The 25,840-nt window shown below is 29.8% G+C and overlaps 2 protein-coding genes across 2 annotated transcripts; both read left to right on the top strand.

Moving 5' to 3' along the window:
• The first annotated feature begins 403 nt into the window (after nt 1–403).
• Nucleotides 404–5,086, top strand: LOC123883481 (rho GTPase-activating protein 3-like). The gene is made up of 6 exons (XM_045932296.1): nt 404–701; nt 1,805–1,954; nt 3,225–3,345; nt 3,438–3,557; nt 3,638–3,868; nt 4,195–5,086. Exons 1-6 carry the CDS (start codon nt 676–678, stop codon nt 4,507–4,509), a joined length of 963 nt encoding a protein of 320 aa, XP_045788252.1. The 5' UTR covers nt 404–675; the 3' UTR covers nt 4,510–5,086.
• An 11,810-nt stretch (nt 5,087–16,896) lies between these two features.
• Nucleotides 16,897–18,819, top strand: LOC123883482 (transcription factor MYC2-like). The gene has a single exon (XM_045932297.1). It carries the CDS (start codon nt 17,024–17,026, stop codon nt 18,473–18,475), a length of 1,452 nt encoding a protein of 483 aa, XP_045788253.1. The 5' UTR covers nt 16,897–17,023; the 3' UTR covers nt 18,476–18,819.
• The last annotated feature ends 7,021 nt before the right edge of the window (nt 18,820–25,840 follow it).

Raw genomic sequence — 25,840 nt, forward strand, 5'->3', positions numbered from 1 at the left:
ATTCTTCTTCTCTTCTTGATAAAATAGAATATTCTCCCATTTAAGTACAATTATGTTTGTAATAATTTCCCATTATGTATAATTATTTCCTTTAGTTGACTATTATGTGTAATTATTTTCCATTATGTACAATTATTTTTTATAGTTGACTTAGTATATTACTTTCAATATTCTTTCCCTCCCTTTACTTCTCTCCTTCCATTTTTCACCACGATCTTTACTTAACCTTGAACCACATCACATTCAAGTAACAAACCAAACCAAAAAAAAAACTCTTTTTGTGTTTTACTTCACGTTAAGTTATTATTCAGATCCTTTCATCTTTTTCTTTTTTTGGTAGAGATCCTTTCATCTTTATTTAGCATAAATGTTGGAATAAAATTCACATTGGTATGTATGTGAAATTGAAAATAAAATTTGAGTCACTCATCGAATACTAGAGCATACTAGTGTCTTGTAGCATAGTAGTGTGATTTATTTATTTATTTGATTAATTGTGATTTATTTTCCATCACTATAATTGTTAAGTTACTATGTAACGGTTATGGGACAATAAACTCTAGTTAATTAACAAAAGAGGTATTGCAAGAAAGCTCGTTAATGGAAATTGCTTTTGTTTTGGCTTGAAACTCTTCCAAGGAAGCTCTCATCTTTAATCAAGGTATTGCAAGCCTTATGACATTCACAATGTCAGGAAAGAGGTAATATATCTAGTTTCCATGTAAAATTTCCAGCCTTATTAATCATGAACTATATCTTTCTTTTGTTGTCGATGAAATTGCCATGTTTTTAGAATTTAATAACAAATGTGTTAGAACTTTTTCATTGAAAAAGGCTACTCAAAGTGATTAGGCTACTGCTTTCCATGTATGAAAGTAATTTGATTCTAAATTATGTATTGATTATAAATATGGATTTTCTTTCGAGATTTTAAGTTTGATATGTATGTATTGAACTTGTTCTATTGTGTTGTTAGACTTTTAATTCTAATAAAAAAATTACTTGCTGCATATTAAAATATTTCATTAAAATATTTCATAAATCGAAGCTTTGAATAAAAAGAAATCTTATTACTATTAATTTGGTTTATATTATGAGTGATAAAAGTACCACTAATTCCATCAAATTAAGAATGGTCATAGTACCATAATCCTGAATCATATTAGAATGACCTCAGTGCCATTATTGATTGATATTGTAGTATCAATACGGGTGATATTGTAGTACCACTGATTCATAGATTGATATCGTAGTATCAATACGGGTGGTATGGTAGTATTGTACCACTGATTCATAGATTGATATTATAGTATCAATTCGAGTGGTATTACCATTCAAGAAGTGTACAGTTGAACTGGACTGTTTTATCCTGGGAATGGCGTGGCTGATAGTCTGCCACGAAACGTCTTAAAAAGAGCGACCTAGTCCGCCGACTTAACCAAGTAATTTTTTCGGTGGCCGAAAAATTATTTTTAACTGTTTTTTTTTTAACTCCGGTAACAACAACCAACCCATCATTAATTTTTAGTTACTTAATTTAAATGACTCGCCTTTTTCGATCAAAATCATGTGGTGTAACAGGTTTCAATGTCTCTTAATTCAACATTGTTACACAAGAAACCAACAACAAAGAGAAAGAAGAAAAATTTGAAAGTGTTAGCGATAACAATGACAATGTTGATGAAGAGAAATATTCAAGGGAATTCACAAAAGGGTCTAACAATAATAATCAAAAGATTCAAAACCAGTTTACAATATTGGATATTGTTGTTGCTGCTCTTAAGAAATCTATTGTAACTTGCAGTGTTGAAAGGGAAGATGTTTCTTCTTCGGATATTAGCTGGCCAACAGAAGTGAGACACGTGTCACATGTTACTTTTGATAGATTCAATGGTTTTCTTGGTTTGCCTTCTGAGTTTCAGCCAGAAGTACCTACAAGGGTACCTAGTGCCAGGTATGTAATTTGGTTCCATTTTGTTTAGATTTTTGGATTTATGTTTTGTTCAATTTTGTGTATAGATTTTTTAGTTTATGTTTTGTACAATTGTTTTTAGTATAATTAGATGCAATGCAGATCTCTCTCTCAAGAGAAATTTTTCTGTAATTTTTTTTGTTTTTTTTTAATTTAAAATAGAAAAAAAAAATTAATCATATATGTTTATTGTTTGTTTGTGGCTATGCTTTAGAGGAATTTTGAATGATTTATCTTTTGAGTGTTGTTGTCATAGCAGAATTTTATGAGGTAGTGATTGAAACTTGATAGATTCCCTGGAAATTATGTAAACTTTCCCCTTAAGAAAATTTTGGCTTTTTAGAATTTGGTTGATGTAAGTTAAAAGGAGTAAATTGTCAAATACTCCCCTGAAATTTTAAAAATCGTCAAATACTCCCAGAAATTTGAAAATAGGTAGATAAATTCCTGAAATTATAAAAAGTCAATCAAATTGCCCCCTGGCACTACCAGTCAGAGTCCACGTTAGGGGGTAATTTGATTGACGTTTTATAATTTCAGGGGGTATTTGCCTATTTCCAAATTTCGGGGGTATTTGACGAATTTTGAAATTTCATGGGGGTATTTGGCAGTTTACTCAAGTTAAAAGTTATATCAATTTGTAGTTGATTGATATCATCAAAATGCTGATTTCTTGGTCCCAATGAGCTTAGCTCAGTTGGTAGGGACATCGGGTTATATACACATGAGTCGGGGTTTGAACCCTGGACACTCCACTTATCCACCTTTAAGGTGGAATTTATAACACTAGACTACCAAATAAAAAAAAATGTTGATTTCTTGTAGTAGGTTACTTTAATTAACTTGTGAATCTTACCACACTTTATTGTACTTGAAATGGTAGTGTGTTAAGCTGATGTGTTATACTTTAGGAGAGGTTATATTTGTACATTTAATAGTAGTAAGTAACTAAGACACCTTAAGTAAGTGGTTTGAATCCTGACTTTTATGTAAGGAAAACACGGTTAAACGGGGATTAGATAATATTAAACGGTGGTAGATACTTCGTACCTGTAACCTAGTTACCAAATAAAACATGTTTACATTTCCAACTCAAAAGATGAAAAACTCGTGTGTCGCATTTGTGACTGCAATAACAGATAGTCCTTGATTGATCATGTAGTTTTGGTTGTGAATCTCTTGTTCAATTTATACTCACCTCAGTTCTCGTATTTCAATGATTTTGTTCTAATGTCGTCTTTAAATCGTGCAGTGTGAAGGTATTTGGAGTTTCTGCAAAGTCTATGCAGTGTTCTTATGATGATAGAGGGAACAGTGTTCCGACAATTCTGCTAAGGATGCAAAAGCAAATGTATTCTGAGGGAGGCCTTAAAGTATGTTTAGTTTATGTTGAATTATTTGTCAAATTTCATGTTAATTACATGTGAATTTTAAGGTCTAATTTCATGTTTTTCCATTGATGAAGGCAAAAGGAATATTCCATATTACCGGTGAGAATAGCCAAGAAGCGTTTGTTAGAGATCAGTTAAACAAAGGTGTAGTGCCAAATGGAATCGATGTTCATTGTTTATCCGGCTTGATGAAGGTATTTGAAACTGTTTGGAATAATAGCTTAATTAATCACTTATAGCAAAAGTGTTTATCATATAAGTGTTTCGCTTGCAGGCTTGGTTTAGAGAACTTCCGACTGGAGTACTTGATTCTCTCACACCCGAGCAAGTGATGCAATGCAACACAGAAGAAGATTGTACTAACCTTGTCAAGTTACTTCCTCCAACAGAAGCTGCGCTTCTTGATTGGGCAATCAATTTGATGGCTGATGTTGCTGAAAATGAACAATTCAACAAAATGAATGCGCACAACGTAGCTGTGGTTTTCACGCCCAACATGACACAGGTTTGTCGACAATATCATATCAAGAAAATTCAAGTTGTTTTTAGACATCTGATTTTTTGTACAATTAGCATGGCATAAGAGGTTTCTAAATCTCGGATGTGTGTGTGTTATGGTTTTGCGGTGATTAAATTTGATTTTGCGGCTAAAAAGTAAAAAGTGTGTTTTAAATTTGAGGCTAAAAATCAATCGTAGAGGCTAAATGTTTTAGCTTTAAGATAAAATCAATTCTAGAGTCGAAATCAATTCTACGCCAAAATATCTAAACAGGTCGAAAAGTGGAACCTAACATACATGTACTAAGAAACAAACTTTCTTGTGTAATGCAGATGGCAGACCCTTTAACTGCATTGATCCATGCCATAAAAGTTACGAACTTCTTAAAGACATTGATTTTGAAGAATCTTCGAGAAAGAGAAGAATCAATTGATAATGCAAGATCGCTCTCACATAGCATGGATTTTACCTCATGCAAAGATGAATTTCCTCCTTTCAACTTCAATATAGAGGAGTCATCATGTGAACTAACCGACGATGATTGTGACATAAAGTCGTCAACTAGCAAAAGAAAATTCTCAAGAACTTCTACCTTAGGAAGAATAGAATGGAACGTGGAGAAACTACGGAGCCCCGAGAAAAATTGAAATCAAGATGAGGTATTCAAATCATTTTCAGCTGATAGTGCAACTCCAAGATATGACAGCGAACATTGGTTACGATTGAGAAATGGCGTGCGCAAGTTATGCAGGAGGAGAAGTCTACAAGTCTCGGTACTAGCAATGGAGGAGGAGAAGCTTGGGCTTGAAAATGCATGTCTACAAGGTTTTTAAAAACAGTCCGCAATGTTTTTGTGATTGCAATGTCTAAAATTGCAGCCGCATCAGCTGTATTTGGTCGTAGTTTTGCGCGATTTTAAGAATTTGTAGCTTGACCGCAATTAGAACCTTGTTTTAAGCATGCCTTATAGGTATGTGTGTGGAGTTGTATTTAGCATAGACTGGCCTACTCAAATTGGATTAAATTCCCAATCCCAACTCATTATATGCCACCATATATAGTTCGTTTTTCTCTCCATTCATTGGTTTTAGTGGGCATTATTAGTGGAACTATTTTCTCTGTTATTAGGTTTCCTCATGTGCAGCAAGTGACATATCTCAAGTGTGCATATTTTCATTTTCACCTGCAGTAGGTTGATTAATTTGGATTCTTGTTTGGTTGTTTCCAGCATGACTTGGTTGTTTTTTCGTCTTTTCACGCCTTTGGGTGTTCTCCGACGCATTTGTATTATTTTTGGCGTGGTTTGGTTGTTTTCCTACACGGTTATGTTATTCTGTACCGGATAACCAAATTTCTTGTGTTCTTGCAATTCATTTTTAGCATTTCTTACATTTCATGCACTCGTTTTGTTTTCGATCAATTGGCTTGCATAATCATTGTTCTTTATCAAGATTCAACTGTGGCGTCTAAAGATAAAATAAAATTCCTTGTTCACCAAGGTACTACAAAGTCTCTGAAAGAAGAAAAAAACATGACATGAATACTTGCTATAAAAGAAAAAATAGAACTTAAATTCTTTTTTCGATTTCTATTTTTTCAAAGATAAAATATTTCATAAAAAATGGCCCATGCAAAATGTTTAAATCTTAACCAAGTAATTTGCACTAAAGTGGTTAATAAGCTTCTTCAGAACAAATTATTCGGGAGAATTTGAATTTAATTTCTGCTGAAAACTATTATTTATCACTCTATTTATCTTGCCGTCAAAATCTAAATTATCAAGGACGCTTCTCCCGGTAATCATAAAAAAAATATTAAAAAAAAAATATTGTTTATAGTACCTTTATTTTATTTGTTCGTTTTTTTAAGCCGGTCTAAATGGCCCATTAAAAGAATAAGGCTTCTAAAATTGCAAGCCCTTCAATTTTGTTACGAAAACACTAGATTTTTTTTTTTTTTTTTTTTTTACAGAAAACACTTATTTTTTTGAAAGAAAAATAATTTGCACGAAAATATTTAATTATGTGCTTCAATTCTATGATTATACTCCACCCTAACAATTTGGACTCTGCGCACGTTTGGAATGTTTCAATTTAATTGAATAATTTATAAAATGTTATTTCTATTTTTCACAGTATATAAAATGTTAGATATTTTGTACCACAAAAAAATGTTAGTTTTTTTTTCCACAATGAGTTGGGGATCGAACTCAGAACCTATAACATACTACCCAAACCCCTCACCACTAGACCAAACCTAGAGGCTAAAACAAGAAATGCCGTGAAAGGAACTACCATGGAAGGAAGTAGCACTTGCTGCCTTGCATAGCATGTCGAGAAGACTTTTCCTTTCAAATATTAATTGTATGCCCCCTATGCTATGAAAGGGTTAGAGAACATAGACTCTAATCCATTAAAGAGAGAAGTTACAAGACTTTGGAAAGAGCTATAAGGGAATTACATTTCAAGATGATCAGAAATGGCTTGTTCCTTACTAGCCTATTAAGTTAAGGGTTTTCGCTCCGCTCACACATTTCAACCAAGCATAGCAGACGATCCCGGAACACTCACTAGAAAGCCTAGTTTTGTAACTATACAAATTGCGTCTCCAATAAATAATTAGCTAATGTTATCCACTAAAACAAGAAATTAGCCAAAACTTTCTTATAAAAATAGATTATCCTTTTTTTATTGAAAAAAAATATTATAGATTTCCCATTACTGATAGCTTCTAGCTGATAAGCTGATTGATGTGTTTGGTAAAATTAGCGGTTCAACTGACTGATAAATGTAAAATGACATAAAAACATCTTTAATTTAATAATTTTTTTTATCAAATTAATACTATTTAAGATACTTAGAATTTAATATTTTAAGTTTATTTAATTTATTTTTTTACAATATTTTAAGTTTATTAATTCAATAAATATATCTTTCAAATATTATTATTAAAATAATTTTTATATGCTGAATTTTTTTTTAAAAAAAAATATTTTCCTTTCGGTTGATATACTTTATGAAAAAATAACAACAAAAAAATATATTCACAATATAGTATAATGGTTAATTATAGTAAAGTACGTTGTTTCAAAAAAAATTATAATAAGGTACGTACCTATGAATTGATAAAAAAAAATGTTTTAACCTTCATATTTGAAAATAGATAATAAGACAACGTTAAAACATACTATATACATGTGATTTTAAAAGAATCAACGTTAAAACATGCATTTACTTATTTTATTTTAAATTCTAATGCTAATAAATTATAAAGGGTAAATATGGATTTTAGTTAAAATAATAAGGGTAAAAGAGAAAGAAAAAAATGAAAAGCTAGAAGATATAAGCTCAGAAGCTACTTGAAATAGCTTATGAAAAAGAATCTATAAATCAGTGAAATAAGTTAAAAGCTCTTTCTAAAAAGACTGTTACCAAACAAATCTTTTAGTTTATAAGCCATAAGATAAAAAATTAGTTTTTTTGTCTTGCCAAATATACCCTTATTATATAATATTGGCCGTAGCTCTCCTGTAAATTAAACTATTATTTAATGTTGCTTTCTTAATTATCGCTACGAAGAAAAATGTTAGTTTAATTCAAGTCGCCGTCCACACGTGTTAGAAAAATGTTAGTTTTTTTGTACAACAAAAATTTTATATTTTTCTATAACTATAATTCGAACTTAAAAGTTGTACAATTTGATCTTTATCCAACATCTAAATATTGATGGAAGGTTCACAAAAAATTGTTGGTTTTGGAGGACTCATACACAATAGTTCCGGGGCATTTTTGAAAGGCTTTTATGGTCTTATACTTGCGGTTATCGTATCCGAATCAATCCAAAAGTAAAATTATAAATCGGATCAAACCAAATCGAAAATCGCAAAAATCGCATTTTGTTTGGATGTATTTGGATCACTTTCTTACCGAACCGCAAACCATAAAAATCACAAAAACCGCGGATACTGCAAAAACCGCATGAAGTTACTATTATATATTTATATTCCAATATACATAGCTCAATTACCAAGTCAGTCGACCAAATTAATGGAACTTCAAGTTGTTTTTATTTTGTGTACTGTAATGTTATATATTTTGGGGTTGTAATGTTATTTTGGATAAACAACTTTTATCGGTACTGTGGTGTTATTTTGAAAATTTAAGTTCTTTCTTTTGGATATTTAAAATTGTAAGATAGTATAATATTATTTTGGATAAATAATTTTTATTGGTACTATAATGTTATTTTGGAACTTCAAGTTTTTTTTTTGGAATTTTAAATTGTTCGGTATTGAAACGTTATGCTGTAAACCGCACCAACCGAACCAATCTAAACTGTAATGGTTTGATTTGGATGACTTTTTAAAAATCAACCGAACCAAACCGAACCGCATGCATTTTTATCTGGCGGTTAGGATGACTTTTATGCTCAAAATCGAACCAAACCGCACCGCGAGCACCCCTGGTTGCAGTCATGTGTTTTATATGTCGAGATCATGGTTGTGCTTCACGGACTTGAGTTATGTTGTGTTAATGGTTACAGTAATATAATTTGCTACTCTGTCTCTTGGCAAGTGGTTTCGTTGATTAGAGATAGAGTTACGCATTATTATAATTTTGTAAACGAGATTCATAACAATCGACAATTGTTAATCAAAGACTAAAATATTGTTATTGATCACACTTTTCGAGAATAAAATGCATGTGTTGATGTTTTGGCCAAGTTAAGAGCCTTCTCAAACTCGCCTATGATTGTATTAGAAATACCTCCTCCTAAACTATTTAGTTTTCTTGGTGCTTATGCTAGGGTGTAGTTTTTATTAGGCTTAACTACACATTTGGTCCCTTACGTTTATTTTAGGTTTCAATTTGGTCCCTTATGTTTAAAAAGTATCAATTTGGTCTCTTACGTTTATTTTAGGTTTCAAGTTAGTCCTTTCCGTTAGTTTTGTCACTAACACCGTTTGAACAGTACACGCGTCAGCGTGTCCAAGTGCCACGTGTCAGTCCACATATGCAAATTGACTGCCACGTGTGACAAAATTGACGGAAAGGACTAACTTGAAACCTAAAATAAACGTAAGGGACCAAATTGATACTTTTTAAATGTAAGGGACCAAATTGAAACCTAAAATAAACGTAAGGGACCAAATGTATAGTTAAGCCTTTTTATTATGAAGTAATTCTTTTGTTTTTGTTTTTTGTTTTTCATTCCTTTTTCTCTACTATAAAAATAAAATCTAAATTTGTTGACCTTATACACTTGAACAACACTAAGGCCCATTTGGATTAATTTATTTTTGAGCTTATGCAAATAGTTTATTTAATATTAATTAGGTTTTATGTTATTTTATAAGTTCACACTAGTGAAAATTGTATTTTTATAAGTTATTTTATCATAAACTACCTTGACAAACTTATAATAATACATAAAAATTGCATAAGCTGTTTGCATAAACTAAAAAATAAGCTAATTCAAACATGGCCTAAATCTAAATATATCAAATTTGCAATTACACAGAGTAATAAACTACTAAAGCATTATGTTCTGCACGCCGCTTTACAGAAGAAAAAAAAAACTAATTTTCTTATTTCTTCTTGTTCATCCATTTGATGATTTAGGATTAATTTTGATCTAAAATCACCGCTCTTGATCCTTTTTTAATTATGTTTTTACTTAAATAAGTGATTTTCACATATTCTTGAGTTCGTTTGAGTTTTCATCTTTGTAATTTATTTGTCCAGTGTTGTTTGACGCCCCGTCTTGGTACGGTGTTTGTTTTGAGTCCCGTCTTTGACGGTGTTTGTTTTGTTCAGATTTGCAGATTTGCTTCGATCCAGATCCAATACAGATTCAATGACTCTAGCGTCTTCAATGTTGCAGATCCGGAGACATGACTATTCCGGACACTTGTATTTCGTCATATCAATTGTAAGCTTAAAAATAAAACCGTTTTATGCTATTAACTCAGATGCTGTGAGCTTTTGTTCGCAGATTCATCCTTTTTAGTTTTTACCGATTTTGAATATGTAATAATTTTGATTGATGTAATATCTACTAATTTGAATAAATGAATATAATTATTTTTGTCCGTAAAAAAAAAATACTAAAGCATAACCTTTTACACTTATAAAAAAAAAAGAGTTCTGTACTATGATTAGCTTAACTAGAAGAATTAATGATCAAACATAAAATATAAACTAGTGGGTATATCAATTTTCTCGTAATGCATCAGTAATTTCATTCACCCGCATGATTCACGTTTACGAATATTATGCAATTAAATTAATCACACAAATTTTCCTATGTGGGCCTTCGACTAAATGGTAAAAAATATAACTAAATTAATGTATATGAGTTTTTCTCTTCCCATGTCCCTTGTTTCTTTTCTACACCATTTTTCATTTTTGTATTTCAGAAAAAAAATAAAGGTTAAAATTTTTTGTCCAAATAAAAATGATACTATGCACTAACTTTTTTTTTTTTTTTTGACTAAAAAGATAACGATATTCATTCATTCCAATAATTGATATAGTACATCAGATGCAAATACAAATTCAACATCGCTAAAAACAAAAAGGATGAATCTGCGAACAAACTCACAGCATCCGTGTTAATAGCATACAACGGCAAAATGCCTACAAATAATAATATGATAAAACTAAAGTCACCGAAATATCCATACTTCCGGATCTGCAACGTTGATGCCCAAATCATTGATTGAATCTGCAATTGATTGAAGATGATCTTTCAAATATGAACTAAACGAACACCGTAACAAGACGGAGAATTCAACAACGTCGTACCAAGACGACGATCAACACAAACGCCGCACTCAGACGACGATATCACACAAATAAAAAAGAAAAACAACTAAAAAACTTAATCTATGTGAAAAATCACTTATTTAGATTGAAAACAACAAGAAAAAAGGTGAAGAGGGGTGATTTTAGGCCAAATATGACCTAAAATCACCCCTAACTAGTAGAGGAAGAAGAAACTCAGAGAAAAAGAAAATAGGGCCGGCTCGTGGGAACGGTCTAGGTTTGCACTAACTTATATTTCATATTTTTAGGTGGGTGTAAATTTATCGTCTATATATATATATATATATATATATATATTTATATTTAGAAATTAATCTAAGCATTAATGAAGTTGCAGTAAGATTTGTACACGTGCAAAAAAAATTACATATACAAAAGAAATACTATGCAACAACACAAAAAAAACATTATATTTACATCAAAATTGCGATGACAAATATTATCAATAATCTATTATATATTGTACATTACTTATCTGTTTTATAAATATTTTACATTGTTTCTATAAATTATTTAATATTAACAATAATCTAATCTAAGTGATAAAAAGATTTAGGGCCTGTTTGTTTTGAATTTTTTTCAAAATAAATTTTATAGTGTAAGATAATTTTGCGTAAAACAAATTTACAAAGAAATTTTTTATAAAAGATTCAAATATAAATTTGGTTTGAATAGTTATTCTTAAAATATTTTTTTTACGTATTTCATGATTTTATTAAAACTTTTTTCGGATATCAAAATTAAAAAAAATTATTTATTTTGAAGCTATTTCAAATAGATTTTCACAAAAATCATTTTTGAAATACAACCCTTTGAAAAAATTGCAATTTTGACTATGTTTTGTTCTTCAATAATGTATGTTTATGTTGTATGACATCAAAATTGATTTTTCAATTTAGAAAACACGAATATAAAAAAACTTGTGATATTTTGAAAAACTGTTTTACAAAATCCATTTTAAAAAATACAAAGAAAAAATTTATTTTTTTTAAAATCTGAAACAAACAGGCGTTTAGTCTCTTAAACAGACAGTAATAGTTTTATTCCTAATTCTTACATGCGTATTTTGACAGAAAATAGTCGTCGTTAAACAGAGTCACCGTTAAACAGTAATAGAAACTAATTTTTTTTAAAATGAAAAATATAATATAGGAGTATAGTGGATTGTCCGTACATTCATTAGTTAAATATTTTTTGTCTTCTAGCTATAAATCATATTTTTACTCAACTAGCTATATAAAAATTAAATAAACATTATTTTGTCAAATTGCTCAATATGATTTAGTTGAGTATTGTTCGACCACTCTAATTAAAGATCTTGGTTATATGATTCTTCTACGATACGTGTTTATTTAGTACCGGCTACGTAGGGATGACAACGGGCGTCCATGGGTGCGGGTTTGACACTTACCAAACCCACACCCGAAATCATCACCCAAATCCAAACCCACATCACATTTGAAAATAATTTGCAAATTTAAGAAATTAAATTCCAACATAGACTTTGAATTAAATTACAACTAAAATTAAGGTCTTCCAAGAAAATTCAAACATAGACTTTCAATAAATTACAACATAGACTTTCAAGAAATTAAATTACAACTAAAATTAAGGTCTTCCAAGGAAATTGAGGGAGACTATGGAGGTAATTAGATAATTATAAAATATTTCGGGTGGGTGTATGGGTTTCGGGTGTGGGTTTGACTGATACCAAACCCACACCCATATTATCTGGTGTCAGCCAAACCCAAACCCAGTCAAATCGGATTTCGCCCGTTGACTTGGGTTTGAGTTCGGGTGGGTCTCTCAGGTTTGAGTTTTTTTGTCAACCCTACGGCTATGATAAAAGATATAAAATAAATTATATCATTACCTAAGAAAAATTATTATATTATATTATATTTTTTATAAATATTTAATGAACCAACAAAAGTTAATATAGGACGGAACCAAATTTTATCCTACTCCCTAGTATAGAACAGAGCCAAATTTTATCCTAGTATATAGAGGTTATGACAAAAATTAGTTAAAATAAAATTGATGTCATACTTTGGTTGAGATGAACACATTATTGCAAAATGAAAAATAATAACACAATTACTATTTTTATACTAATATAACTCTTTTATTCTAAATTAATATAAGGACAAAACTGTCTTGAAAATTTGTAATATTTGTGTTCATGGCAAAAAAAATTATAATGGGTTTGATGTAGAAAGGCTAGCTGCACGTATCGAAGAAGAAGTTGCACGTCAAAAGAGGAAGAGCTCCTACGTTGTAGAGGTGAGGATACAGTATCGGCGGTATCCGGTACCGGTGCCGATACGTGATACAGTATTTTTAAAAAAACTAAGGTATGGGTACGTCCGTATAATTTTTTTTAATATAGTTTTATAATTAAAATAATAGAATTATATTATTAAAAAAAATAATTAAACATAAAAAATAGCAAATTTTTATTGGTTTACACGTTTTGGAAATTAGGAGTAGTAGTACTATGCGACTCTGTTTTAAAAAATAAATAAAAAGAGAAGGGAACTATGCGGCTCTGCTTTTAAAAAAAAATGAAACAATTTTTGATGAAAATCGTATCACACGCATACCCTGAGAGTACCACGCGTGTACCTTGAGAATACCACGCGTGTACCCGCATGAAAAAATAGGTACTCTGAGGGTGTGTACCGGGGGAGTATGGTACACATACCGGTACCCGATACCGGTACTCTGTCTAAAATGGAGTATCCGTTCATCTACTCTAATCCCACTTATTAAGATTAATTGTTAAGAATTATTATCTTTTTAAAGTTTTTTTTTTTGATAAGCAAAGATTTGAATTATAAGAAGTACAATGAGTACTCAACTCTTACAATTGAAAGAAAATCCCCTCAGATACATTGGAATCAAAATAAAGGATTGTTACATTAGTCAGAAAATGCTAAATTAGCATTGCTCCTAATTGGCCTATAAACCATAGCCATCAAATGTAAATGAATTGGTTCACTAAAGAAGCTACATTAACGCGATCTGCTTTAAATACAATATTATTTCGAGCACGTCAAATTCACCACGTAGTTGCCAACCAAATTATATGACCGGTAAAACTTGCTGATTTTCCCTTTAGCTATATCTCCAAACATAGTGTGTTGGTTCTCACGTTAGTTTAGTAATAATCTTCGTTAACTTTATTATTGTCTCAACTTTGTTGTTAGTGCATCTCCAATAGTCATTTTTTATGGAATTTATTTTAGATTTCCATACAATTATTAGTTGATTCTCACAACATCAAGTCATACTTATACAACTCATGTATATTTTTGATGTTTTATAGTAAAAATTTATGCAACTCTTAAAAAACCTGCTCTGTTATGATATAAAATATTGATGTTCCTCTATTTTATGTATTGAGTGAGGTGATTGATAAAAAAATAAATATTTAACTACACGTTTGATCTCTTACGTTTATTTTAGGTTTTAATTTGGTTTCTTACATTTAAAATATATCAATTTAGTCCCTTACGTTTTAACTGTTTGCATTAGTTAGTCATTTCCGTTAATTTTATCACTAGCACAAAAAAAAAAAAAAATTATAATACTCTTATTAAATATGCGCTAAGTTTATATCTTTATACTTGATGTCAATCTTAACATGTTACACATTAACAATAAAAACTTAAAAAGAAAACAATAATGGACATATATTTATATGTACCAACACATTCTTATTATTCCATCCTTACTAAAAGGTCTTAAACAAACTTCACAAGACACTTAATAATTTATAGACTTTGTTTTCTTATTTTCACTCATTCACCGAATCGGTCCCCTATTTTAGAACCACTTTACTTTGGTTTATTTCTCATTTTTTCGGACTAAAAAATGATGATATATCATATCTAAATCATATCTAAATTGAGAAGTTTTAAAGGAATTTTAATAGTGTAGTTGATTGTTTTACATTATTAAGTTGTATGAAACATCATTTAAAACAAGATACATCATTATTTCTTATTCTAAAAATTAATATGAAAATAGACCAAAACTATGTGATTTTAAAATGGAAAACCAATTATATTATATGGCCAATATATGAATGAATGAAGAGACTAAAACTATAGTTAACTACCTTTAAAAAAAAAATGTAATTATCCCATGATAGGACTAAAATTCATCCATTGAATTTCATTTGATTTCTAGTTCTCCAGACACAAGACCCTACCAAATACAACACAAGACCCTACAACAAACACCACTTAGTATATACTTTCCCATATATGATTATGATTTATGGCGAGTTCTAACCTGCACAAGTGCACTATATAGTGCACGGTGCATAAGTTAGCATTTTTATTATATCGAATACAAATTTTATAAAATTCATTGTTGAATTGAAAGTTTATATTATATAGATCATCCATAAAAAAATTTAAAAATCATTTGATATGTTATTGAGACCCGTAAAGATTAACGGTATTTAATAAAAATTTATAAATCGTTAATTTTAACGGGTCTCAATAACATATCAAATTATTTTTAATTTTTTTCAAAAAAAATTATGAATGATCTATATGATATAAACTTTTAATCAACAGTGAATTTTATAAAATTCGTATTCATTATAACAAAATCGCTAACTTATACACCGTAGATCATATGATGCATTTGTGCACGTTAGCCAAAGCCATAATTTATGGCAAGTTCTAATGCGCATCATTGCACCTCTCGCTTTCATTCACGTGCTTCTGATGTCTAATAGTCCCACTACACTATTTCATTTCAACATTATTTGCACATATTTTTCACAATCAATTCCCACCACATTTAACACTCTTACTTCACCATATAATGCACAAGTAAACCCTTCCACTTACACTCATAAATCTTCCTATATCTTCTCTCTCTCTCTAAATCCCACCTCAAACTATTATTCCCTTAACCTAGAGACCAGTGTTTTAAAAACCGGACCGGATATCGAACCGGCGAGGGTACTGGTTCACTGGTTCACTGGTCGAACCACTGGGTCACTGGTCGAATCGTATGACAAACCGGATTAAAACGGATTAAACCGGTAGATTAAACCGGTCTCTATAATAAAATTATATAGTTATTATTAAACCGAATAATTTGGTATTTAAAAAATATCATATTTCAAAACAAAAAAAATACATATTTCAAGACCAAATCACATTTCAATAAAATAAAAAATAAAAAAATTACAAATTACACTAACCCGCATTTCAAAAAATATGGCCCAAGCCCATTATATAACCCTAACTATAAAATAGAACTAATTGATATGCTAAAACCAAAGAATAAAAGCTACAAACAGTGTTTTAAAAATCGAACCGGACATTAAATCGGTGAAGGTACTGGGTCATTGGTTCATTGGTCTCCGTTGGGTCACTGATCACATGACTAAATTGGATAATATCATTATTACTTATTTAAAGGATTTAATATTAATTTTTATATTATTTGGTGGATATTCCCTTGAACTTCCGTAAATAATAAAATACTGTGTACATTTATTCTTACAATGTTTTTTTACTACATTTAAATATTATTATTATGGGCCAAGCCCATTTAAAAGGTAAAAAAACCCTAATTGTATAATGTTTCTCTCGGTGCTTACAAATTTACAGCCGCACTCCTTCTTTATCCCTTCTCAAATTCTTTTATCTCCTTCTTCTCTTTTTTTTTTCTCTCTCTCTCTTTGTCTTGTTAATAGAGGAAATAAGTCAAACGAATCACACTGATATGCTGTTTTCTTCGTGCTGCACTTTTGCAATTGGACTGTGTAGGATGAGTAAGATCTAAAATCACAGGATCTTACAATCTAAATTAGATTTTGAAAACTTGTTTTACTCGGTTCTATTCTTCCTCACCGTTCTTCTGATTTCTATATTCAGCTATGGAAAACAAAACAAAAAACAAAACTTACAGAACGTTTAAGATGAGAAAAAAAAAAAAGGAACGGCTGATTTGCAGAATTTGTTAGAAAAAATTGAAAAAATAGGCTTGCAAATAAACCGGCCGGTTTGAAAAACCGCCGGTTCGCCGGTTTTCTCCGGTTTTCTCCGGTTCATGCGATTTTCACCGGTTCGATAGCATGTCCGATCCAACATCCAGACCAGACCGGTTGACCCTCCGGTTCCCGGTCCAACCGGTTCGACCGGCCGGTCCGGTCCGGTTTTTAAAACACTGACCTAGACTACTATTCATCCGTACAACATAAAAATTTCCACTTTTACACTATTAATCAATCTCAACCTCTTGTTCCCTTTTCTCCATCTTTTCCAATCTTATCAAAACATCTATTAGCTTTTACTTTAGCCATATGGAAGATTTCATCATTTCACCTTCTTCATCTTCCTCTATGATTTCATTCCTCAATGAAAACCCTTCACCACAAACACAAACACAAACACAAACCCTTCAACAAAAGCTTCAATTGTTACTCCAATCTCAATCAGAAAATTGGGTCTATGCCATTTTTTGGCAAACAACAAAAGATGAAAAAGGTAACACTTTCTTATCTTGGGGTGAAGGCCATTTCCAAGGAACCAAAGAAACAACATCTTCAAAAAAAGAAAACGACACGAACACTGACACGTCTACAAACGGCGATGCGGATTGGTTCTATGTTATGTCTTTGACTCGAAATTTTTGTGTTGGTAATTCTTCTTCAATTTCTTTACCTGGTAAAGCTTTTGCTTTAGATTCTGTTCTTTGGTTAAATAGTAAACATGAACTTCAATTTTATAATTGTGAGAGATCCAATGAAGCACACGTGCACGGAATTGAAACGTTAATATGTATTCCGACAACTAACGGTGTAATCGAAATGGGTTCTTATGAAAATATCCAACAAAATTGGAACCTCGTACACCAAACAAAATCTATGTTCCAATTCCAATCAACATCGTCAGAATCAAACTCAAAATTAGATCTTATCTCCACCACCCCACTTGACAAAATCCAAACTTTCGACCAAAACATCTCATTTTCCGACATGGGTTTCATCTCCGGCACCAACAAAGAAACAGATGAGAAGCAAAAAATGATGAACGAAAAATCACAACAAAAACATAACATTGTTGTTTCACCAAAAAAATCTCATTATGTTGATTCTGAACATTCTGATTCAGATTATTGTCCTCAACTAGAAACACCAAAAAGTGATTCTGTTGATGAGAAAAGAGAACTGAAGAAGAGAGGAAGAAAACCATTAACAGGAACAACTCAAACACCAATGAACCATGTAGAAGCAGAGAGACAAAGGAGAGAGAAACTGAATCATAGATTCTATGCTTTAAGAGCTGTGGTTCCAAATGTTTCAAGAATGGATAAAGCTTCTTTGTTATCAGATGCAGTGGATTACATCAATGAGTTAAAATCAAAGATTAAAGATTTAGAATCTGAGAAAAAAAGTGAATCTAAAAAAGTGAAGATGGAAACTATGGATAATCAAAGTACAGTGACAACTTCAACTGTTGTGGATCAAAAAAGACCTTGTTGTAAAAATAATAATGTTATTGCTTTGGAGATTGATGTGAAGATTATTGGAAATGATGCTATGATTAGAGTTCAATCAGAGAATATTAATCATCCTGGTGCTAGATTAATGAGTGTATTCAAGGATTTGGAATTTCAGGTACATCATGCTAGTATATCTTGTGTTAATGAAGTTATGGTTCAAGATGTTGTTGTTGTTCAAGTTCCTAAAGAGATAAGAAATGAAGAGAGTCTTAAATCTGCAATTCTCATGAGATTAGATGATCAAGAATGAAAAAAATGTACTCAATTCTTAAGTTTTACTAGTTTTATTACCGGAAAAAAAAAAAAAAAAAAAAACTCGTGTCATTTCATCTGAATACGATTTTTATGATGTGTGTATGATCATAATTTTTAGTTATTTTTAACTCTTTCTCATTACATAAATAAGCAAATTAGTGTGCTTCTTGATAGAGGGAGGGTTAGTTAACCCATCTCATTGAATTTGGATCCTTTCCTTCACTCATCTCCCCATCTCTCTCAATCCTCTCTATCTCTCTTAATGTCACTCTCTCAATCCTTTCATGTAATAATTGTACTATATTATTAATTATTGGATTAATTATGTTATGCCTCTTATTGGATTATAGTATCAGTTTTCATACCGCTGAAAAAGAGTGATATCTTGTTCAATTATATTTTTTAAGTTTTGTGTCCATGTCTACCCTATCTAGATTTTCTTCTTATATTATTTTACACTATATCAAAGTTTTTTCTCTGTTTTGTGCGCATATGTTTAGATTTTCTTCATTTAATATATTACAGTACTATATAAAAGATTAATCTTTTTAGGGTCCGTTTGGTGCACAGGCAGGGGCGGACCTAGCCATAACATTCTAGTGTGGCTAAAAAAAACTAGGCACTACCGAATTTTTTTTATTCTGATAATTCAATTAAACAACAAACAATATATGAAATTACCACTAATACAACATGTATATATAAAAAAAAAAAAACAAACCAGAAAATATTTATTCAAAAAAAGAAACCAACAAACTATATCTAAAACACCACCAAATTTCTATTCGGAAAAAAAGAAAGGACTATAATTTATTGAATATATATGTTAAATCATGCATATCATTTGTTTAATTCAATTAGTTTATAACTTATTAATTTTTATTCCAATTTTACCCGTATTATCTTACTTGAAAAAATTAAATATTAATTAAACATTTTTTCTATGTCATATCATATTTATATGCTAGTTCAATTGCTAATTTTATCCAATACTATGAATTCAATTAGTTGTCCACTGTTTTTTGACAAATAAAGTCAAGTTGATTATTATAAAATTAAATTATATAACTTAAAATAATACTCCATGTATAACGAAAGAGTTGAAATATAATCATCAATAATAGACTATGAACTAATATTTGCACAAATACTTAAACTAATATGTATACGAAAAATTTACAGTTATCAATAATAAACTCTAAACTAATATTTACATTAATATTTGTACGAATATATATACAAAATGACTTAAAATTATTTATAAAATTTTTATTTTTTATTTTTAGAGAAATTTGGACCGGGCTGGTGTGGCTATAGCTACACCATGCCTTGAACAGGTCCGCCCATGTGCACAGGATAGGATAACTAGATCATATCCTGTCTCAATCAAGTGTTTGGTGACACAGCGGGATATGATAAGTTAATCCTGAAGCTTATCCTATCCTGTCTCTCTAGTTAAAATTCTTATCCTGAATTTGAGCTGGGTTACCAACAGGATAGGATAAGAAAAAAAATTATTGATTTATTCTATAAAATATATTTTAAAATAAAAAATGAAAATTAATAAAATATAAATAATAAAATAATTTGATAGTAAATTAATAATAAAATAATTAATTTTTAAATATAAAAAAATGTGATTTTCTCACAAGGGCAATTATGTAATTTAAATAATCTAAAAAATCGAAATTCTACTAAAATTACAATATTTTAAAGTAAAATAATTATTAAAAAATTCTACTTAATTTAAATTTTATAACAAATTAAATATAATTATTTTGCGATGGTAATTTTATTATTTACGTATGAGATATATATTTATTTAGCTTATCTAACATGTATATATCATTGAGTTTTTTTTATTTTAAATGTAATATATCATTGAGTTATTTATTTGATCACGATTCATATAAAAAATTAAGCTTGATTATTTTCTCATGATTTTGATTTAAAATTATATAAAGGTATTTGATTACTTAATTATATTTTTTATTTATAAAATTCAAAGTATTACAAAATAATTTTTAAAAAATAACAATTCTTTTACAAGGGTAATTTTGTCATTTAAATATGTTATACATGTTATCATATTATTATGAGTTAGTATGTATTAAAAACATTATATAATAATTATCATATTTGTTATCCTGTGTGCACCAAACACAGTTATCCTGTGTGCACCAAACACAGGATAGGATAACTAAGGATAACTGTTATCCTGCTGATATCATATCCTATCCTTATCCTGTTGTATATCCTATCCTATCACTATCCTATCCTGCGCACCAAACGGGCCCTTAGTGTGCTTGATAAGGGAAAGTTTTATTTTTTAATGCATTAGGGGGAGGTTGCTCAATATCCAAACATGTAATTATATTATATTATGGATTATTGATATGAAAAAGGAAGCTTCTAGAACAGGCGGATTTTAGGGTGGGAAACCATGATAGGTCTCTCACCGATGAGTTATGTGTTCTGTGGACTGGATTGAATGTGTAAATGATATTATGATGTACTGTCAGTATTAAAATTTATTTTTTTTTGAAAAAAAAGTTTTTGATATTTTTTCGGAAAAAAATTATCGATTATTTTCCAGAAAAAAGTTCCCGATTTTTTAGGGAAAAAGTTTCGATTTCAGATAAAAACAATTTCAGAGTTTTTCTGGAAAAAAAGTTTCCGTTCTTTTTTCGGGAAAAAAGTTTCGGATTTTTTCCGAAAAAAAAGATTTCGATTTTTTCTGAAAAAAGTTCCGATGTTTTCCGGAAAAAAGTTCCCGATTTTTTGGGGGGAATAGTTTCGAAATGTTCATATGAAAAAGTATTGCTGATACAAAAAAGAGTGAAAAAACAGAAAATATTAAAAACTTTTTTTTTGAATAAAATATTAGAATTTTTTCAGAAAAATATCAGAAACTTTTTTCCCGGAAAATATCCGAAACTTTTTTTCGAATAAAATATCGGAATTTTTTTCCCGAAAAAAGAACGGAAACTTTTTTTTTCAGACAAAACCTCCGGAATTTTTTTTATCTAAAATCAAAAATTTCCCCAGAAAATTGGGAACTTTTTTCCGAAAAAAATCGAAATTTTTTTCCCTAAAAAAGATCGAAAATTTTTTCCGAAAAAATTGGAAACTTTTTTGCAAAAATAAAAATAATATAATACTGACAATACATCATAATATCACGTACAAATTCAATCCGATCCACAAAACACATGGCTTGGTGAGAGACCTATCATAGTCTCTCAACCTATAGAATCCGCCGAAAAGAGAACAACTCACAAACAAATATATCAACAATATATTAGTTTGCACTTTGCACATGTGGGGTATAGAATTTGAGCTCCGAACTAGGTGTGTCTGAGCATCTCTATGGTTAATTAATTTGTTCGCTCAAATATCCATTAGTTTCTGTATGTTCGGTTTTTTTATTTTAATTCCTGTATTTATTTTTTTTTAATCGGTTTCTACATGTTCAATTCTTTTTGGTTTTATTTCCTTCCGTCATTTGTCGTATAAAAAATAATGATGTGGCTAACGGTGTGACATGTGGCAACTATGACGTGGCAAATGAAGGACAAAACCAAAAAAATATTATTAATAGAAGGACCAAAACCAAAAAAAAATAATTAAAATCTCTAAAATAAATATTAAAAAAAAAACAATTTTTTTAGCATTTTTTACTTTAAAAAAACCAATTTTTTTCCAAACAAAAACACAATATATATATATATATATATATATATATATATATATATATATATAAGAGTGTGCTAAAATTTAAAATCCATATGCCTATAATGTAAAAAAAACTTGTTCACAGTGTGCTAAAATTATTTTAGGACATGCTAAAAAATCTGGCTATATTGATAGTGTGCTTAAAATTGCAAATGTACTTGATATTACACAAACTAATAACAAGTGACCATTAAGGCACTAAAAAATTGTTAATAATATAACTTGTCTTACATAAACAAAATACATATGACTTAATAAGTCATATGACTTGTTAGAAATACATACTGATAGGTCTCAAAATACACAGATCTCAAAATACATAATTTAACCAAAACTAGTCCCACACCCGTGCGATGCACGGGTGTTATGCGGTATTTTATATTATAATGTTGAAAAATCATTCGTCTAAATTGAAACAATAAGTATTATGAAAATTATAATAATAACATCAACAACAACAAAATAATAATAATAATTAAAAAAATTATGTAAATATAAGATAGATATTAAAGATGTGTTTATACATTTCGAAAAGATTACAATGGATCCTATTGCATCTATCAAAATAAGTTGGTAATTCATAAATTGTCATGTCACTATGAAAACGGTTTGTGGTCATACTCATACACTGTGCATTTGATTCTTAATTGGACACTATAATTCAATATATAGTATAAAAGATTAATTAGTGCGTATAATTTAGTAAAAACTATTATTATTAGTTGAGTGGGTGTATAATGAAAAGTCATAGGTATATAAATGTAGGCATATGAAAAAGTGTATAGAGATGACAATGATATAAGTAGAAGTGATGTGACATTATTGAGTGGTTTAATTGGATATAAGTGGCTGACGTGGATTAGGGAGATTAGTGGTTGCACAACTATCTAAGAATTATATATATATATATAGACGTTTATACATTTAAAAAACTTATTTATACATCACATTTGAAGTTACTTTGGTATCTTCTTCATTAACATTGATTAGCAATATCTTTAACTCATTCTTCAAAATAACTATGGAAATGACAACATATAATTGACAATGGAAAACAATCGATGTTAAAACATAAATTTTTTATATATATTATAAATCTCATTGGAGGATTCTGAGTTGGATAAACTACTTCATTATCTCTTACAAAAAAACTACTGTATTATCGAATTTGACATTTATATTAATTTGAAATTTATTGGAGCAAAGATAAGCCAACCTAACTCATACTCAAATATCGAATATGATAAAAATCATACAGGGCATAACAATCATTAGTAAATTTTATTTTATCTTTTTTTTTACTAACATTAGAAAGTGGTCCTGATCACAATCGGTCAACTCCTTATATTTACAAAGATTGGACAAAAGATTATTAGCAAAAACATTAACTTTTTTGAAAAAAAAAACAATAAAATACACAAAATAATAAAATGAACAAAATTTTTTTAAAATGAATAATAACCCAAAACAATAATAATAATAATTATAATAATTATAATTAGTACCCCACATTAAATAGATGTAAGTGGATGATGTGGCTAAATGAAAGATTTTCATTGGTTTTTAGATTAGGGTTTAGATAAGCAATTCCACAACTATCTAAGATTTATATATATAGATAGCAGTAGATAAGTCTCAAAATGCATAATCTAACTAAGATGTATAACCAATAGGCATAGGTCTTAAAATACATGACAAACTACTCAATAAGTCTCCTACAAATTTTATCCCAACCCCTTGGTTGTGATGACGACGGACCTCCAACATATTGATTAACTAAAAAAGAGTAATCAGTCAATTTAGTCCCTAAACTATCACTCTCTCACCAACTTAGTCCCTAAACTATTAAAAACAACTAAAAGGTCCCTAATCTATTTTTCATCCGTCAATTTAGTCCCTAAACTATCACTCTCTCACCAACTTAGTCCCTAAACTATTAAAAACAACTAAAAGGTCCCTAATCTATTTTTCATCCGTCAATTTAGTCCCTAAACTATCACTCTCTCACCAACTTAGTCTCCAAACTATTAAAAACAACTAAAAGGTCCCTAAACTATATTCACATCCTTAAATTTAGTCCCTCACAAACATTATTTTATGATTCCTAACAAACCTGTTATAATATCTCAAGGCACTTTTTAACACACTAGCATGGATGAAAAAAGCTAGCTCCAACTAGTATTACCAATAACACAATCAGCCTGCAAAGATAATTCACCATACAAATGCTTGGAATTTAATAAGACTTTGTTAGCATACTAAAACAGAAGAAAAGGAATAGAAGGATAAAAAAACTCCCAGACCCGCAAGAAACAAGAGATCACAGTATAAACTTCAAAGGGATAAAACAAAATCACAAACCCTTACAAATTTACAAAAGTGAGAACAAAAAACAGACCTGATTTTAGCGTAGTCACTAACAAGAAAAGTAAATGCTTGAGCTTGAGAAGCTTCCGGTCCAGTGGGACTATAAAACTCACTAGGATAAACAGTATTATTAAACCAGACAAAACAACAAGCTATAAAACTAAAAACGGTTGAATCATATCATTTTTTTTAATCTTTCTGTCAAAAAGTTGAATAAAAAAAATATTCTGTGTTAAAAAAAAAAGAAACCGACAATTGCCACTTTTTTCATACTAAAGATCTCTTTCGTTCTAAATGATTATTCTGAAAGAATGAATTGAGTTCGACGACTAGATGTTATATTTGCGTTGCGAGCAAAACGGTTGTTGCCGGAGAGTGGAGTGGTTGGCGGCGAGCAGGGTGGTTGTTTTCGTCGAAGCACGTGGAAAAAGAAAGGGTGATAATATTTTAGGGTTTTATAGACAAGTTAACCGAGGACTAAATTGACGGATGAAAAATAGATTAGGGACCTTTTAGTTGTTTTTAATAGTTTAGGGACTAAGTTGGTGAGAGAGTGATAATTTAAGGACTAAATTGACGGATGGAAAATAGATTAGGGACCTTTTAGTTGTTTTTAATAGTTTAGGGACTAAGTTGGTGAGAGATTGATAGTTTAGGGACTAAATTGACGGATGGAAAATAGATTAGGGACCTTTTAGTTATTTTTAATAGTTTAGGGACCAAGTTGGTGAGAGAGTGATAGTTTAGGGACTAAATTGACTGATTACTCAACTAAAAAACGTGAACGGGGATTTTAAATTTCATTTTTTTTAAAAAACGAAAATGGTTTTCTTATATTTTGAAAAATTAAAAATCGTTAAAGTAAAAAAAAAAATTGTTTTGTTTTTATTCTAGGGATTTTAAATCTTTTTTTGGTTTTGGTCCTTCATTAATATTTTTTTCTTTTTGGTCATTCATTTGTCACGTTATAGTTGTCACGTGTCACGCCGTTAGCCACGTCAGTATTTTTTAGACGCTAGGGACTAAAAGCAAAAGGAATTGAACATGCATGGACTGTTTTAAAAAAAAAAAATACAGGGATTAAAACCAAAAAAACGCGAATATATAAGAACTAATGTGATATTTAAGGCTAATTTGTTTTAAGAAATCTCTATTTGTCGTGAAAGATAATCTCACAACAATTTCACAAATTAAGTTACTGAATATTACCTCTCATAAACTATATTTTCTAGAATTCATCTTCGATCAATTAATATTT

Source organism: Trifolium pratense, linkage group LG5, assembly GCF_020283565.1.
Source record: "Trifolium pratense cultivar HEN17-A07 linkage group LG5, ARS_RC_1.1, whole genome shotgun sequence".
Classification (NCBI taxonomy): domain Eukaryota; kingdom Viridiplantae; phylum Streptophyta; class Magnoliopsida; order Fabales; family Fabaceae; genus Trifolium; species Trifolium pratense.

Bases quoted from the DNA above. Each gene is read 5' to 3' on its own strand.
- LOC123883481 (XM_045932296.1), top strand. From the start codon at position 676: ATGACATTCACAATGTCAGGAAAGAG. The intron at 702-1,804 runs GTAATATATCTA...TGTAACTTGCAG, and splicing joins TTCACAATGTCAGGAAAGAG to TGTTGAAAGGGAAGATGTTT. The intron at 1,955-3,224 runs GTATGTAATTTG...TAAATCGTGCAG, and splicing joins ACAAGGGTACCTAGTGCCAG to TGTGAAGGTATTTGGAGTTT.
- LOC123883482 (XM_045932297.1), top strand. From the start codon at position 17,024: ATGGAAGATTTCATCATTTCACCTTCTTCATCTTCCTCTATGATTTCA.